The sequence below is a fragment of the Chionomys nivalis genome, chromosome 10 (genome assembly GCF_950005125.1).
Source record: "Chionomys nivalis chromosome 10, mChiNiv1.1, whole genome shotgun sequence".
NCBI classification, from domain to species: domain Eukaryota; kingdom Metazoa; phylum Chordata; class Mammalia; order Rodentia; family Cricetidae; genus Chionomys; species Chionomys nivalis.
Genome location: NC_080095.1, coordinates 53,036,378 through 53,054,271, shown reverse-complemented (window position 1 = coordinate 53,054,271; position 17,894 = coordinate 53,036,378). Strand labels below are relative to the sequence as shown.

The following is a 17,894-nucleotide window of genomic DNA, read 5'->3' as shown; positions in this document are numbered from 1 at the left end:
AACAACCCATGAATCTCAGTGTGTGATATGCTCTGCACCAAACCTGTCTGCTGTCTGCGTCACCTGGTCGTGTTCACAGAGCTTGTTGAGAGCAGAAACTGGTGGCTGGAAGAGTCCCCTGTGAAGAGCAGAGGTGCCCCTAACCTTAATCCTAATAACTGCGCTTTTTATTTCCCCTCACTTTTCTGGCCTTATTTTTTCTACGCAATCTAAAAGATTTTAAATGGCGATATTATAAAATTACCCTCCTTAGAGCTCTGCTAAAGGTCAGGTTTACCATTAGCTGCAGTGTGCCACCTGCTGGCTGTTAGCATTATATGCAAACACAAGGTTTTTAGGAGGTGTGAGCTTCCATTTCTCAGTAGGTGTCCCCTTAGGGCCTGCACAACCAGTGTCAGCATCTCTGAACTGCAGAACTGAAGAATGTTTGGACACGAGAAAGTGGAATTATACATCCTACTTTTATTTGAACCACAAAAGATTTATATGCTTTTTTTTTCATAATCATTCACGGGTATGGGGAGGTGGCTCTGTAATTAAGATTACTTGCTGCTCTTGCAGAAGACTGGTGTTCAGTTCTCAACACCTACGTGGCATTCATAAAGTCTAAAGCTCCAGCTCCCGGGTATCTGACACCCTCTTTTGGCCTCCACAGGCACCAGGCATGAACATTGCATACTACATACATGCAAACACTCCTATTCATAAAATAAAAATAAATCCTAAGAAAAGAAAAACCAACAAGCAGAAAACAAAACTTTGTCAAGTATAGTGGCGCACACCTTTAATCCTGGTACTCGGGAGGCAGAGGCAGGTGGATCTCTGAGTTCGAGGCCAGCCTGGTCTCTACCAAGGCAGGCCAAGGCTATACTCTGAGAACTTTGTCTTTACAAAAATGAACACATTTGGTGTTTGTCTTTTAAAAATTCTCTAGGAAAGATATAAGTGTTGTAAGTGCAAAAATTTTTACATTATATAATCATACAACCTTAGAATGCTACCTTATCATTTGAAAAATTCTCTGACATGAAGGGAATAATCTGTCTTGCAAGCAGGTGATTTGCCTGTGCTTTCTCTTGTGTTAATAAGAACATCTGACGGCTGGAGAATTCACATTGCCCACTGTAAACATCCCTTCTTTGCAGAACAGTTTTAGGTGGAATGTTGTGCTCCCTTCCTAGAGTACAAAGTGGTAAACCTTTGTAGTAATTCAAGTCAAGTCACTTAACATATTAACCTGAATCTTTTTGTTGTTGTTGCTGTGGGTTTTTTTTGTTGTTTGTTTGTTTGGTTGGTTTTTGAGACAGGATTTCTCTGTGTAGCCCTGGCTGTCCAGGAAGTCATTCTGCATACCAGGCTGGCCTCAAACTCACAGAAATCTGCCTGCCTCTGCCTCCTAATTGCTGAGATTAAAGGTGTGCGTCACCATTGTCCAGCCTAACATTGTATCTTAATAAAGTTCATACTTCTTGCTTTTTCTTTTCTTTCTTTCTTTCTTTCTTTCTTTCTTTCTTTCTTTCTTTCTTTCTTTCTTTCTTTCCTTCCTTCCTTCCTTCCTTCCTTCCTTCCTTCCTTCCTTCCTTCCTTCCTTTTTCTTCTTCTTCTTCTTCTTCTTCTTCTTCTTCTTCTTCTTCTTCTTCTTCTTCTTCTTCTTCTTCTTCTTCTTCTTCTTCTTCTTCTTTTCTCTCTCTCTTTCTTGTTGTTCATTTTTTTGTTGCTGTTGTTGTTTTGAGATGGAGGTTTCTCTGTGTAGCCCTGGCTATCCTGGAACTCATGCTATAGATCTGGCTGGCCTCAGGGATCTGTGTATCTTTGCCTCCAGAGCGGGGATTAAAGGCATGTGCCACCACACCCAGCTCTTTGCATTTTCTGTGGTATGGTAGCCTAGGTGTGATACTACTGAAGACAGCTCTTATCAGAACTGACATGGTAACATGCTATGCATTATGTTTTTACAAATTTTTTTTTTTTTTTTTTGGTTTTTTTTTTTTTTTTGGTTTTTCGAGACAGGGTTTCTCTGTGGTTTTGGAGCCTGTCCTGGAACTAGCTCTTGTAGACCAGGCTGGTCTCGAACTCACAGAGATCCGCCTGCCTCTGCCTCCCAAGTGCTGGGATTAAAGGCGTGCGCCACCACCGCCCGGCCACAAATTTTGTTTTTAATTGTTTGTATGTATACACATGCATACGTGTTTCTGGAGGAAGGAGTACACACAAACGTTTTCAGAGCCCAGTGTGGACAATCTGAAGCAGTGTTCCTTAGGAACTATTAACTTCTGTTTCTATTTCATCATATTTGTGTGTTTATTTTGGGAAGACAAGTATATGCCACTGTGCACATTTGGAGGTCAGAATTGGTTCTCTCCTGCCACCATGTAGTCCTCAGGATTGAACTCAGATCATCAGTCTTGGTGACAATCATTTTTACCCTCAGAGCCATATTTCTAGCCCTGACGTTATTTTGAGACATGGTCTTTCATTGCTGGTGCTCACTGATTGAGCTGTGTTCTCAAACCAGCAAGAGATTCCCAAGCATCTCCCTGTCTCTGCCACCCAAACCTGGAATTACAAATGAGAGCCATGCTCAGCTTTTTTACATGGATTTGGGGTTTGAACTTAGGTATTTATGCTCACACAGTACATTTTATCAACTGAGCTGGCTTCCCAGTCTTATCTTCACTTTTTTGTTTATTTGCTTGTTTTTTACTTTTTTTTTTTTTTTTTTTTTTTTTTTTTTTTTTTTTTTTTTTTGAGACAGGGTTTTTCCCTATATCTCTGGCTGTCCAGGAACTTGCTCTGTAGACCATGCTGGCTACCCCTGTCTCCTCAGCGCTGGGATTAAATGCATGCACCATCATGCCCTCTGTCATCCCGTTTTAAGTTTTGTCTTTCCCCTTATATTTTAACACAAATGCTCTTAATTATTTTATAGAAGAAATTTCTATAGAGATTCAGAAGTATATAAAGGATCCTGTTTAGTAGGATTTTAGTTATTACATTGGTATTTAATATAACAATCTCTGTAATGCACTTGTCTCCTTACAGACTCTTGTTCATCTGACAGTGAAACAGAAGACCCTTTGGAGAAGAGCTTGATAAGTGAAGAACTTTCTCCTGATATTAAAGAAGAATTAGAAAAAAGTGAAAATTTGAATGATGATAAACTAGATGAAGAAAATCCAAAGATTATACATCTATTAAAAGAAAATGACAGGACTCAGATGCAGCCCTCAGAGACCCTGAAGGTGGAGGTCGAAGACAATGATCAAATAGTTCATCTTTTTGGAAACAAAGTGGAACAAGTAGAAGAAGCTAAGAAACAGGTGGAAAAGTCCCCTAAAGGAAAGGGAAGACGGAGTAAGACGAAAGACCTTTCTTTGGACATTGTAAAGCTCTCGTCCTTCAGCCAGGAAGAAGCAGGCCCTGAAGCTCATGCAGACACTCCCGGCCTGGAGTTTTCGTCACTAGAATGTAAAAACTTCTCTTCTCCGGAAGATGAGGTTGACCAATATGAAAAAGAGAAAAAGTTGAAACGGAAAATACTGGGACAGCCGTCTCCAGAGAAAAGAGTAAGGCTGGAGAATGGAATGGAAGCGGCAGCCGGCCTATCCCAAGACAGAGCCAGCGATGGTGCTGGAGCTGAGGGCCGGAGAGGCTTGCATTTCGAGCAGCACTTTGAAACAGGAAGTGAAGGAATGCCATCACTGATAGCAGAGCCAGACCAGGGCACTCAGGAGCTGACCAGTGAGAAATTGGACAGCCCAGCTGAAGAACCTGTGCATACGCCACTCAAAGAGGAGGAGGACGTGATGCCTCTGATTGGGCCCGAAACCTTGGTTTGCCATGAGGTGGACTTGGACGACTTGGATGAGAAAGAAAAGAGCGGTACTGAGGATGTGGTCATGGAAAGCTCCAATTCTAACGCTCTGGTCTCCGTCCCGCCTGCCCTGCCTCCTGTAGCACAGCATAACTTTTCAGTAGCTTCCCCTCTCGCTCTCAGTCAGGACGAGTCCCGGAGTGTAAAGAGCGAGAGCGATATAACAATTGAAGTTGATAGTATTGCTGAAGAATCGCAAGAAGGCCTCTGTGAGAGGGGATCAGCAAACGGGTTTGAAGCCAGCGGTGCCCCTGGTACCTGTAGTTTAATTGTCCAAGAGAGAGAGAGCAGAGAGAAGGGTAAGGCTTTCAAGGGGGAAATTGCTTCTGTGTTAAAACCAACAATTCAGGTTTTAGATGTGACAGTGGTTAGTTACTGTTGTCTTTTTAGAAATGGACAAGTATGTAAAGGACCTGTCTGCCTCAACCTTTTGGTTTTGTTTTCAAGGTTTTTCTTTTCCTTTATTTTAGGTCAGAAAAGGCCAAGCGATGGAAATAGTGGGTTGATGGCAAAAAAACAGAAGCGAACCCCAAAGCGAACAAGTGCTACAGCCAAAAGCGAGAAGAACGGAGCAGGTCAGTGTTTGTCTGTCCAGCCGCAGAAGCGTGGCGTGATCGTTCGAGGCAGTGCAGAAAATGAGCAGTGTGTTTATTATGTTCTGAAGATAACTTTTCCATTTTTATATGGGATGTGTGTGTCTGTGTGCACACGTGTGCATGCGTTGCATACAAGTGCATAGACGTGCCACCAAGTATATGTGGAGGCAGAGGACAGCTCTGTGCAGTCACTTCTCTCATTCCATCTTTATGGGTATTTGGGATCAAACTTAGATATTCAGGCTTGCATGACAAAATTCTTCCCCAGTTTGCCGTCTCACCAACCATCCAATTTAATCTGAAAGCATCTATTAGTTTTACTTAGAACTGGGATAACTAAAATTATTTCATGGAAAGCAATTGAATATTAGAACAGCATTTCAGGATCTTGAAGAAAAGAAAAATAGCATTTGTTGTGGTGTTAAAAATGTGCAAAATTTTATTTCTACGAGTAATGTTTTCCTTTAGTCAAAAAAGCTTATTTATAAATAGTATAGAAATATTTATTTTATTTTATGTATTATGAATGTTTTGACTACATGTATGTTAATGCACCATGAACCTTCCTGGTGCCCACCGAGTTCAGAAGAGGCACCAGATCCCCAGGAAGTGAAGTAACAGATGGTTGTGAGCCACCATGTGGGTGTTGGGAATTGAGTCTGGGTCCTCTGCAAGAGCAGTAAGTGCTCTTAACCATCGAGCCATCTCCTCATTCTGAAAAGTTAATTCTTAGCAAAAGATATAAAATAGTAAATCAGTATGAATGAGTTAGATTATATGAAAAGCAAACACTGTATGAATAATGTTAAATAGTCAAAATAAGTATGGTTGATTTTTGACAAGTTCGTCGCTAGGCCATGCCTTAGGTAAAACAGCTCATATCCTAATCAAGGACAGAGTTTATTTTTTTTTTTATTTTTTTTTTTAAATATTTATTTATTTATTATGTATACAATATTCTGTCTGTGTGTATGCCTGCAGGCCAGAAGAAAGCACCAGACCCCATTACAGATGGTTGTGAGCCACCATGTGGTTGCTGGGAATTGAACTCAGGACCTTTGGAAGAACAGGCAATGATCTTAACCTCTGAGCCATCTCTCCAGCCCCTCAAGGACAGAGTTTATACAGGAACAGACAGACACCTCAAAGGACTTGAATCTGTCTTTCAGGTTTCTAGTAATCAGGAGTGTCTTGCAGCTGCCTGGTTCAGGACTAAGGAAAAGAGAGTGATGGGAGAGAAGACTGGATTAGAAATTATAAAGGGGGCTAGAGAGATGGCTCAGAGGATAAGAGCACTGGCTGCTCTTCCAGAGGTCCTGAGTTCAATTCCCAGCAATCACATAGTGGCTCATGACCATCTGTAATGAGATCTTGTGCTCTCTTCTGGCCTATAGGGATAGATACATGCAGGCAGGATATTGTATATATAATAAATAAATAAATCTTTAAAAAATTATAAAGGGAATATGCATAATTTTATAGCTTATAAACCTGTAAGATACCACCTTAGTGTAATCAAAGTGAATACTCTCTCAGCTGGGCACTATAGCATATGATTTAATGTCATTTGCATTTGGAAGGCTAAAGCAGGAAAATTACAAGCTTAAGGCCAGTGTTGGCTACATAGCAATGGGACAGATTAAAATCGTGTCCTACCAGACAGAATGCAATAAGAAGATAATAGCAACAATGTCTGAGACAGTCCCATCAAAGATGTATAGTGTGAATCTAATCCACACCTTAGGACCACCAACAAACTCGGCCTGGAGGATCCTACACATGAACAGGCGTCTACTAGTCAGGCCTGGAGGATCCTACACAGGAACAGGCGTCTACTAGTCAGGCCTGGAGGATCCTACACAGGAACAGGCGTCTACTAGTCAGGCCTGGAAGATCCTACTCAGGAACAGCTCTTCCTACTAGTCAGACCCATAAGGTCATAAATGCCATAAGAAGAAAAATGTTCGGGATTAAAAGAGACTAGAGACATGTTTGCCGCTAAGTGCATACATGCTTCTCACCTGGATCTTGCTCTAAAGGGTACTGTGGATCATCAAGTGAAGGTCTGAAAGTTGCAACTGTGAGTTCTTGTGTAGGATAACTGATACGAGTATTTTGGCTTAAAATTAAAGTGTATGAATTCATTGCTCTGTCCCTTTAAGAAGTGAAACCTAACTTCCCTCCCCTGGACTGAGATGAGCGCAGTGATTCACGGCTAACAAACATAGTGATGGCACGTGACTGATGGGTAGCGTTGGTTGCCAGCTTGACAAGATATAGACTCACATAAGACAGACCTGGGCACAGCTGTGATAGATTATCTAGACTCAGTCTCTGGCCATGCCTGTGGGACATTATCTGATAAGGTTAATTGAAGTTGGAAGACTCACCCACAGTGGGCAGCACCATTCTGTGTGCTGGAATTCTGGAGTCTATGAAAAAGTGAGAGCGAGCTGGCACAAGCCTTCATTTCTCTCTGCTTGATGGTCATACACAGTGACAAGCACTTACGCTGTGGCTTCCTTCCCTGCCAGGAAGGACTGTGCCCTTGAACGTCAAGCTACCTTTATCAGGGTGTTAGGTTTTTACCACAGCAACAGGAACAATAACTGAGACAGTGGCTTTGGAGAATGGATCCTAAAAGGCCCCACAGAGTCCCTCTGACCCTGATAGGAAGGCACTGCCATAGTGTAAGGACATCCAAGCGTCTGAAGTCTGCAGCGAGGGGCTGTCGGCTTCTGCAATTGGCTAGGAGAAAACCAACACTGTACCAGCGACCATGCCAATGAGCCCGTCAAGATCTTAGAGACCAAAGCCCTGGCTAAAGTGCACCTCCCAGGATTCCTGAGGTGGGCCAGCTAGTCAAGATGCTTCAAGGTTTTGTTCCTCAGAAACCATGTGAGATACCAAATGTTTGTTGTTTCAAACCAGTTGAGTTAGGACTAGATAACTAATACAGAAAATCATTGATTGTAAGAAGTGTTTCATGCTAAAATATTTGGATGTGAAGAGGCAATTGCTCTCAAGTGGATTGAAAAAATTCTGGTATTGTTTAATTTTTATAAATTTATAAATTATTTCAAGTAAAAATTTAAAGATTTTAAAAAAGGAAGTGGCTAACCAGGTGTCTCGGAAGGTAAATGTGCCAGCTGTACCACCAACCTAGCGTCCCAAGTTCAATCCATAGAACCCATGGGAAAGCTAACTATGCTGGCTGCACATGTATGATCCCAGTTCTCCTGCTGTGCAGTGGGAGGTGGAGACAGGACGGCTCTCGGGTGCAGAGACAAATGACACCTGAACATTGTCTTGTAACCTGGACAGCTATGCCATGGCACATGCATGCCCACACTTAACACCTAAGTAAAGGGCATGATTGGCTTTTACTTTTGGAAGGGATCTTTGGATTAAGGCAGTGATAAGGGATGGAATGAAAGATGAAGTCAGTAAAACTAATAGGATTCAGTGTGGTTAGTGTCTTCAAAGGACTTAGTAAACTTAGATATGGAACATAGGACTAGCAGCAGAGTGTTGGAAGGGTTTGGAGGAACTGAGTTGTTGCTACCCAGGATTAGCAAAATAGATAGCATGTAGTGTCAGAAGAAAGTCTGTGTTCAGAAGTCTGTTTTCACAGGATGATGAGGCTGGTGTGGGAAAGTCATGAAAACGAGAAAGCACTGGGGAGAGCTGTCAGTCAAGTGCTTGCAGTGCAAGCATGAGATCTCACATTGATCTACAAGCTCGTGTAAAAGGCCAGGTGTGCTTCTGCACACTTTGATCCCAAGGCTGGGGAAAGCAGACAGGCAGGTCCATGGCGTTCACTAGCTAGTCAGCCTTGCCAAATCTGTGAGCCCCGGTTCCCAGCGGGAGACTGTTTCAGAAGACAAGGTGGACAGCTCCTGAGGAGCTCCACACATGTGAACGCACACATATACAGAAAAGAAAAAGAAAACAAGAAAAAACCCAAAAGTAGAATTACAAGGTGAAATCAATAGTATTGGGTTGTATGGATTAGTTTATGATGTTGAATTTGGTCCATATTGAGTTCCAGGCAGTTAGAAGGAAAGGAAGTCAGAATGACAAGACATTTCTTTCTTTTGATTTTTGAGACAGGGTTTTTCTGTATGATTCTGGATGTCCTAGAACTCACTTTGTAGACCAGGCTGGCTTTGAACTCAGAGATCTGCCTTCCTCTGCTACCCAAGTGCTGGGATTAAAGGTGTGTCTCCCTGCCTACTCCCAGCTGACAAGACATTTCTTTTTCAAGAAATTTGATGGGAAAAGGTTCCCACCAAAGGGAGCTTACTCCCTCCCTCTCCCCGCGCTCCCCCCGCCCCCCCCCCCCCACACATGAGGATGAGGCAGATCTAGACTTTAGAAATAGAAGACCCCACAGTTACAGAACATGGGCATTTGACATAAGGGTCTTTATTCCAGGAGACCTGGTAGTTGAGCATTACAAGGCAAACTCTTCTTTTGAGGATGAGTAATAATCATAATGTAACCATTATAATTAAGACCCAATAAGGGGCCAATGAGGTAGCTCAGTAGGTAAAGCATTTGCCATGCAATCCTGACAAGGTGAGTTCTGTCCCAGGATGCAGAAGGGACTTCTGCATGTCCTCCACGGCATGTAGCCAGTCCTACACATCCTCCACACAGCAATCAAAATTTTCCCTTAAGGGTGGTAAGGACACACAGATAGGGCAGATGCGGGAGAGGAGACAGACTGGGAAACTGAGTGTGTGATCTTTAGCTTTTGAGAGTAAAGATAGGGTAGGGCAAAGGTATATACCTTGAAAAAAACAGTAAAATAAAATTCCAGTTTGTTTTTATGGAAAAGTCAGTACAGTTCTTAGGATGAATTGGTGAGGACAGAGGCAGAGTTGGAAATGAATTCTCTCTTGTTAACACATGTATCAGAAATTGAGCATAGACCAGCATGCCTATAATCATAGCACACAGGCAGCTGAGGCAGGAGGATCCTGAGTTCCAAGATAGTCTGGACTAGATATTAATTTTTAGGCCAATCTAAGCTATCAAGACTATTTTTTTAAAAATGTTTTTTATTTATTTATGATGTAATGTTTAATATTTCTTATTTATATTTATTAATGATAAATGTTACATATTTATTTATGATTTCTTTATGATTAAAGGCAGTGAGTGATAGCACACACCTTTAATCCTTGCACTTGGGAGCAGAGGCAAGCAGAAATCTGTTTGAGGCCAGCCTGGTCTACAGAGCGAGTTCCAGGACAGCTAGGGCTACACAAACCCTATCTTGAAAAACCAAAAAAAAAAAAAAAAAGTTAAAGAAGAAAAGAAAAAATAAACATTGAACGTGTTTACAAGATCTCTGTGTGTTCTTCATACACAGTTGGGTTGTTTCTCCTTTAGAGTGTTTTTATGTTTTGTTACCACACACATGGAGCTGCAGGATATTGTGTTGTAACTCTGTGCTGCTGGCCGACTTCTGAAGGTGACAGACCTTAGCGCCACAGCAGCGCCACCAAGTGTGCATCTTACTGTGGCATTCCTTTTGTCATCTTGCTTCTGCCGCTGAGGCCAAAGAGTATATTTTCCCCTTTCTCTGTTGTGATCCTTGATATATGTGCTCACCTGTGTGATACCAAGAAGTGTCTTGCTTCTTCTGCTGCATCTCGGTGTTTGAGGCTGTTCATCATGTGTAATTGGAGTGAATTTATTACAGGACAAAGCAGTGACAGTGAAGATCTCCCCACCATAGACAGTTCCAGCAAATGCACGCCAGTCAAGCATCTCAGCCTGTCTAAGCCACAGAAGCTGGCTCGCTCCCCTGCAAGGATCTCGCCTCACATCAAAGATGGAGAGAAAGAGAAGCACAGAGAAAAGCACCCAAATTCATCCCCCCGGACATATAAGTGGAGCTTCCAACTCAGTAAGAACCTTCCAGATAGCCTGACTGTACTGTGAAATGTGACATTTCTTGACTTAATGGAATGATGCTAGTAATCATTAACAAATTATGTAGCCATTGCAAATCAGTAATCATTACTTGTATGTAAATCTGCTTTTCTTTAATTTGGATAATGTGAATTCAGTAAGTATGACAAAATCTTCAGTTAAGAAACAAAACATGAGCTGAGTATGTGGTTCACCCCTGTAACCCAGCATTCATGAGATTGAAGCCGGAGGGGCATAAATTTGAGGGCAACTTGGGCTACACAGACTTTGTCTGAGGTCTCAGTTATGTAAGTCAGTGAGATGGAAGTGCTGACTGCTGAATATGCTAATTACATTTAGGTCCGACTGCCTTATTTTAATGTTTCTTAATGTTTTGTGATCATTAGAATGATACATGTTTTTTTCTTAGATTTATTTATTTGGTCATTTATTTAATGTGCACTGGTGTTTTCCCTTTATGTATGACTGTGTGAGGGTGTCATATCACCTAGAACTGAAGTTACAGACAGTTGTGAGCTGTCATGTGGGTGCTGGGAATTGAACCCAGTTCCTCTGGAAGAGCAGCCAGAGTTCTTAACCACTGAGCCATCTCTCCAGCTCCAATAGTAATGCATGGTTAATATAGAATATAAGGCTAAAGAACTCTTAGTCATAGATTTAATTTAATTTAATCATATCTTCTGTAAAGAACTTGTGTTTAGGTCACAATACTAAAGCTTTTACTGATTTACAAGTGCCACTTTTTATAGAACTGACTTTTTTCTTATAGAATTACCATTTTAAAATTTAGATTATGTTTATCTTTCCTTTTAGACGAATTAGATAATATGAACAGTACAGAGAGAATCTCTTTTCTCCAAGAAAAACTACAGGAAATCAGAAAATACTACATGTCTTTGAAGTCTGAAGTTGCAACCATAGACAGGAGGAGGAAAAGATTGAAAAAGAAAGACAGAGAAGGTAATGTTATTTGTGTCTCCCCTCATTTTTGGATGTACTCAGGTCATTTTGTAAGTTTATCTGTCAGTTCATGTGCAGTAGACGCTACTTTTAGGGATAGCATTGTCACCTGATGCAGGAAGTGGGTGTATCTGTAGTCAAGTTAATCAGACTCTCTTGAGAGACCTATGAACTGTTTTAAAACAATCTGATTTACTAACCGTGTTGGGTTTTCCTGGAGGGCATACTCTGCTCAGCAAATATTTACTTTTGTTATTAGGCCTTAGGTCTTGTCGGCATTACCTGTTTGAAGCCATAACTTATTCATGAACAGCTACAGGGCAGTTGAATGCTGCTCAGCAGGGCTACTGAGCATGTGCTGCTCTGCAGGGGATGCAGAGGCAAGACGAAGTAGACACAGATTTTGATCTCTAGAGTCTTAACATCGCTGGACGGTGTGTGCCCTGAGGAACATTGCAGTCTGGCAGTTAGGTTATTTAAATAATCTTAAGGAGTGTGATATTTGTGCCAGACCTTAAGAATGCCAGCTAGTCAAACATTGGACACGGTGTGTAGCCAAACTCTGTCAAGATATCAGTAAAGGAAATTAAGGTTTGTGCCCTAACTCATTATTCAGATCAGAACAAGGGGAAGTGATCACTCACTAGTACGATTCTAGGGAGAAATAGCATCCAAGATAATAATGCCAACTGCTAGAGAAAATAGGAAGGGGGATTTATGTGTTGTTTGTGGCAGAACAAATTGTGATAGCTCCTATATTAATTACTTTCACATTGCTGTCACCAAAAGGATATAAGAAGGAGTCAGGATTTACCCCCAGTGACCCTTTTTCTCCAATGGTTCTGCCTCCAACTTTTCACCCAAGAAAACTATTGATTAGGTCAGAGTGGTCCTAATAGGATTGTTTCTGAAAACCCTTTATGCACATGTACCCAAAGAGTTCTTTACTAATAATCACCCTGGCATTTCTTTTTTTTTTTTTTGGTTTTTCGAGACAGGGTTTCTCTGTAGCTTTGGTGCCCGTCCCGGAACTAGCTCTTGTAGACCAGGCTGGCCTCGAACTCCCAGAGATCCTCCTGCCTCTGCCTCCCGAGTGCTGGGATTAAAGGCGTGCGCCACCACCGCTCGGCTCACCCTGGCATTTCTTGATGTAATCAAGTTGACCATTGAGACTAATGGTCAAAAATTTCCGTGTCAGCTTATACGCAACCACATCCCTTTAAGCACAACACTCCACCTGTTTCTCAAGAGGCTCATGTTCTTTTCTAGTTCAAGGTGTACTCGGTCCCTCTCCATTAAGTTCCATAGACCCAGCCACTTCAGTATTCAGAAGTTTAAGACCATAGAACCTACCAAGACTCAAAAACATCTCTGTACCCTTGTAAAAATTAAAAAAAAAGGGGGGGGGGAGGAAAACAGTGTTCATATTTCTAACATATATGGCATAAATATTCCTATTCCAGAAGGGAGGAGTGGGGACAGAGAGACTAATGATGGAGCCAAGCAAGAGCCACACTCATTATAGCAAACCCTGGACCCTGTGGTCCCATGTCTAGCACCAGGGCACATGGTATCCTGTTTGATCTCCAAAGGGCTTGGGCAGCTCCACTTCTGTGCACTTTGGTTTCTCTCTTGGGCTGGAGGGTGATACCTGCAGAAACTGAAATAACACAGCACACTGTGGTATTTCTGGGCATAGACTTCAGACCCCTAAGCCTGTTGCCAAGGAGAACAGTATGGAGCTGTTCTTTAATATTTAGGACATGGAAAATAACCTGTGTTCATAAATAAGGGATGCATGAAAAATGGTTTCATATTGCTTTAAAAAAAAAGCCCCATATCCAGAAGAAAAATAAAAATTAACAGTTACCACAGCAGACAAGAAATAGCAGCAAGTCGATGTATACCTATAATCCTAGCAGTCTGGACGGAGGCAGGAAAATGGTGAGTTTGAGGCCAGTCTGAGCTGCAGAGTAAGAAAAGCAAACAAAACCCCCAAACCACAAAAACAAATGCCAACATTTTATCTTTAGAAGCTAGGTGTGTGTGTGCGTGCGCGTGCGTGTACATGTGTGCTTGTGGGTGTGTGTGTGTGTACCCGAAATCTCAGCCTTCAGGAGACAGAGTCAGGATTTCAACCAAGTTCAAGGTCAGCTTGGACTACATAGCAAGATCCCGTATCTTAGGGCACCGAGCAGCTGCTAGACTACTGTACTAGTGATAAAACAGCGCTAAAGAGCACACTCACTTGCTCTTGCAGTTAAAAAAAAAAAGCAAGCAAGTCAGTTGACATGTTTAAACTGCAGAAAAGCTCTCAAGTTAAGGTCGGGGGTGAGACTGAACTGCCAGACTGTTTGGAAATGAAACAAGAAATTAGATCATTATATCTACCCTTTAAAGATAGGTTTACCTTTCCCCATTTCTAACTAAAAGAGAAACTGAATGGAATCGTTTTGAAGACTCAGGGGCACCAGCTCTAATGGTGATAGATAGAGAAGGGTTAAATCAGAGTTGAATACCAGATGGTGAATCTCCCTGTCTTTTTCCCACCCTCCCACTTCTTGAGAAACTTAACCTGCTCCTTCCTGGGAGGAGATGGGGGGATTCTTCTGAAGAAACTAACTATGCCTAGACAAGTGGTCTACTCTAGAAACCAACATTTGGATGCTTCTGATCCTAAAAGCAAGACCCTTGCAAGTCACATGTGTTTTGTCCACATTGAAAGATGCAAAGCCCAGACATGGCTTCTAGCTAACTTATTTTAGCCTTTCCTACATCTGGAATCCACATTACCGATATTTGAAGAAAATGTTTGTGTAAAGATAGGCTGGAATAGGAGGGGGAATAACCCACAAAACTGTTACTTTTTAAAAAGTACAAATAGGCCGGGCGGTGGTGGCCCACACCTTTAATCCCAGCACTTGGGAGGCAGAGGCAGGCGGATCTCTGTGAGTTCAAGACCAGCCTGGTCTACAGAGCTAGTTCCAGGACAGGCTCCAAAGCTACAGAGAAACCCTGTCTCGAAAAACCAAAAAAAATAAAAAAATAAAAATAAAAAAAAAATAAAAAGTACAAATATACTAAGAATGTAAAGCTGGTCATATAAGCTCATCAAACCTGTGGTTGTAATCCTAGCACTTGGGAGGTGGAAGCAGGAGGATCAAGAGTTCAAGGCCAACCTGGGCTAGGTAGCTGGTTCAAGACTAGCTTGGGCTAAGTAAGACCCTGTGTCCAAGAAAAGGAAAATTTTCAGAGATAAAGAAGGATTTATGAAAGTATGACAGAGGGATTTAAAAAACAGTAAAAAGGACATGTGTTGTGCTGGAGGAAAAATCCCATCAGAAAGCAAGAAAGGTATGGTGGACACCTGCAGTGCTAGCACTTGGGGTGAGAAGGCAGGGAGCTCCACTAGGCAAGCCTGGGCTGCATAGAGGCGCCCTGACTCAAAGAGGTGGAAGTGGACAGCCTGAGCTGTGTTGTCTCAAAGAAATGGGTTGGTGGGCAGAAAGGAAGGTCAGTGGAGTAATGAGGATAGAGAAGAGTAAATAACAGAACAGAGCTGATGAGGAGCTCTGATAGGATTTCTAAAAAGAGCACTGAAGAATATGGGGGAACTCCTCAGAGAATGCTGGGAATACTCCCAGAGGTGATGGGGTGTGTTAGAAGACCATTAACACGCCTTTATGGAGAGTCAGACCATGAACGTAGCACTCCACAGGCTAGAAGTGGGTTCATAGAGACTTTGGTTCTCACTAGGAGATGAGGTTGGCTTGCTGAGGCAGGGTCTCTCTGGCCCAGGCCAGCCAGTATGCATGGCGATTTTCTCTCTCAATCTACCAAGTGCTGGGGTTTCAGGGCCAATTTCAGATGCTAAAAGCTTACCATGTGAGAGGTACACACAAAAGAGATGGTGGACAGCATCCTGTCTCTCAGGCTGGAAACCAAACAGAGAGAACGTGGGCTCCTGCAGATACAGCGTCCTCACATGGCCCTAGGGATGCTGTAGAGTAAGGACAGAAAGGTCAGTGCACACAGCCGAACAAGGATGTGGTTATTACAGGAGATGGAGGACGTGGGGCTTATTCATGGTACACAGCTGGATCAAGGAGAGGGAGCAGTCTGTAGGGAAGCAGTGGAAAGGCCGTAAGCATCCAGTGGGCAAAGGCTATGGGGACACTTTCTGCACACACTGTCAGCCCCTGAGGAAGGCTTTGCCATTTCTTTGAGCCTCACCCTGTCAGGGAACCTTGGCTGTTTTCCCATGGGTCTGAGACTGTGGTCCTTGTCGTGGCTGTCCCCAATAACACACCGTCACTCAGGACTTCACATTCTCAGGTCCTCCTCCGTTCCCCACAGGGAAATAGAGCAAGGCCGTGGGGTGCCCAGTAGAGTGTGTTTGCCAAGGAGCTTCTCCAGGATCAGTCTAGAACAGGGGTAATTAGAACAGCTGGCTCCGGGGGTGTCTAAATAAACCACCCATGCTCACACACCTGCACACCTGATGGGGTCCAGCCGGGTGTAGTGGGGCACGTCTGGCATCCCAGCACTTGGGAGGTAGAAGTGAGAGAACCAGAGTGTAAGGTCCTCCTTGGCTACATATCGACTTTGAACCAGGCTGGTCTGTGTGAGATGATCTCAAAAAACCAAACAACAGAATTTTATTTCTAATTTAGTTTCTATCTTAGGTATCTTTGTGTAATCATTCCTTGATCTAACCTGGTTGTGTTGATTCCACAGTGTCCCATGCAGGAGCGTCTATGTCATCTGCTTCGTCAGACACTGGAATGAGTCCCTCTTCATCATCTCCCCCGCAAAACGTCCTTGCTGTCGAGTGCAGGTGATGAAAGTTTCCCCACCTTCCAGCAGTTTGCTGCCATGGACTTAAATTACAACACTCTGAACTCCAACCACAGAGAGCACTCAGCTGGCGAAGGACCTCCTGTATATTTCTCCAGGATTGTCTATATCCTCCTCTCTTCTTTTTTACTGTTGCAAAAAATAAGCTTATTAATAATTGAAGGTTAGGTGACCTGCCATATTGGTCATAATGTATTTTCTTTTTCTTTCTTTCTTTTTTTTTTTTTTTGGTGATAGAGAAAAAAGGGCACTTAGCAAATTTGAATTTGTATGATAAAGCTTTCAGGTGTTCTAGACATCCTAGACAAGCGAGTGCACGTGATAAACATCAGACCATTACCTGGCTGGACAGTGACTCCTGCACTTTCACTGTGTGTGAACATGAACACTTGGTGAGTAGGGGGTTGTTTTGTGTTGTTTTTTATTATTATTGTTGATTTTTTTTTTAATTTCATTTTTCTTTTGTGGAAGCACTTGCTATGTAGAACTGCCAAAGCATATGTTCAGCAGTGTGCCCGGGTTAAAGTGTATATGGGACAAAATAAGTTGTGAAAGGAAGTGTAGTTGACTGAAAACTGCAGTTGTAATAAGTCTTCCACTTTTTATAGGACTTTTGAGCACACAATTATGCAAATATTTTAATGTTTATTAATGTTTACAGTGGAATTGTGAATAAGTTTTCAGTGGACTATCTTATCCCTTGACAAAAATATTTTGTCTTTTTTCTATGTAATTTCAGAGTTTTTATTTTGTTACAAAAATACAAAAATGAAATATATAACAACAATGAAGTTATTTAACAAGATTTCTAAAGCTGAAAATTTTGTGTAAAATAAGGTATTATCTTGCAACTTGTTAAATATATTTATTCAGACATTGGATGGTTGTATTTTTATGTATTTTTTAAAATATTAATAAAATTGAAAAAAAAAGGAAATTCTAGGTTAATTCACTCTTTGGATGACAATAGCTGTCAGCTGTCCCTTTTGCAGGAGGTCGTATCTGCAGCCACGTGCGCTGCAGGGAATCCGTGTCGGCCCTTCCAGCAGAACAGCTGTCCGTGGGCATCTGGATCGTCAGCGTGTCCTTGTGTAGAGACTTGGCAGTCCTAGTATCTGAACTGTCTGGAGGATCAGATTCTTGGTTGCCCTTCAGATGCTTTGTCACAACTTTTTGTTTGCTATACTGCCGAATAAACTGACACCTCCCACAGTCAAGATGCACCCATCACGCTGAGCCACCGTGTGCACTCTGTCTGTGGCGTGTTCCACAGGCCGGCACATGCGTAAATAATTCTTCCAGAATCATGTATTTAAAGCAGTTTTGCATATACATTATGTAAAAGATGTGATTTTTTTTAAAAAACAATTTTTAAGCTCATGTTTGTACATGAAAAGGGGTTGTTTTGGAGCCGCCTTTTCTGTGGTTCATGTGCTGTAGCGTGAAGGCCTTGGTGCTCCCGACTGTGGCAGGCAGGCACAACACACTTGCCATGGCAGAGCAGAGCCTCACTGAGATCATTGTCTCAGCTTCATCTGCCACATTGTGAACTGGTTATTCAGATTTCTTCCACTTTCTCAGAGAATTAAAACAAAAAAAGTACTCTTGTAATATGAACTTTCCTGTCTTTTCTTTGCAAAGCAGAAGTATTTCAATGTAAA

At 42.2% G+C, this 17,894-nt stretch overlaps 1 protein-coding gene across 2 annotated transcripts in view; it reads left to right on the top strand.

Annotated features, from left to right (window-relative positions):
• The window catches only part of Arid4a (AT-rich interaction domain 4A), a 72,353-nt gene extending 54,459 nt beyond the window's left edge, over positions 1-17,894 (top strand). Inside the window, exons 20-25 of one of the 2 annotated variants that reach the window (XR_009057827.1) lie at positions 3,043-4,173; positions 4,345-4,449; positions 10,184-10,390; positions 11,230-11,376; positions 16,114-16,625; positions 17,226-17,894. Coding sequence is in view for 1 of the 2 variants with exons in the window: in XM_057782344.1 (XP_057638327.1) it covers positions 3,043-4,173; positions 4,345-4,449; positions 10,184-10,390; positions 11,230-11,376; positions 16,114-16,217 (1,694 nt within the window). In the remaining variant the exon portion in view is untranslated. Of the gene's footprint in view, positions 1-3,042; positions 4,174-4,344; positions 4,450-10,183; positions 10,391-11,229; positions 11,377-16,113; positions 17,179-17,225 lie in introns of those variants that run through there. The other variant, XM_057782344.1, reaches the window with a different exon arrangement.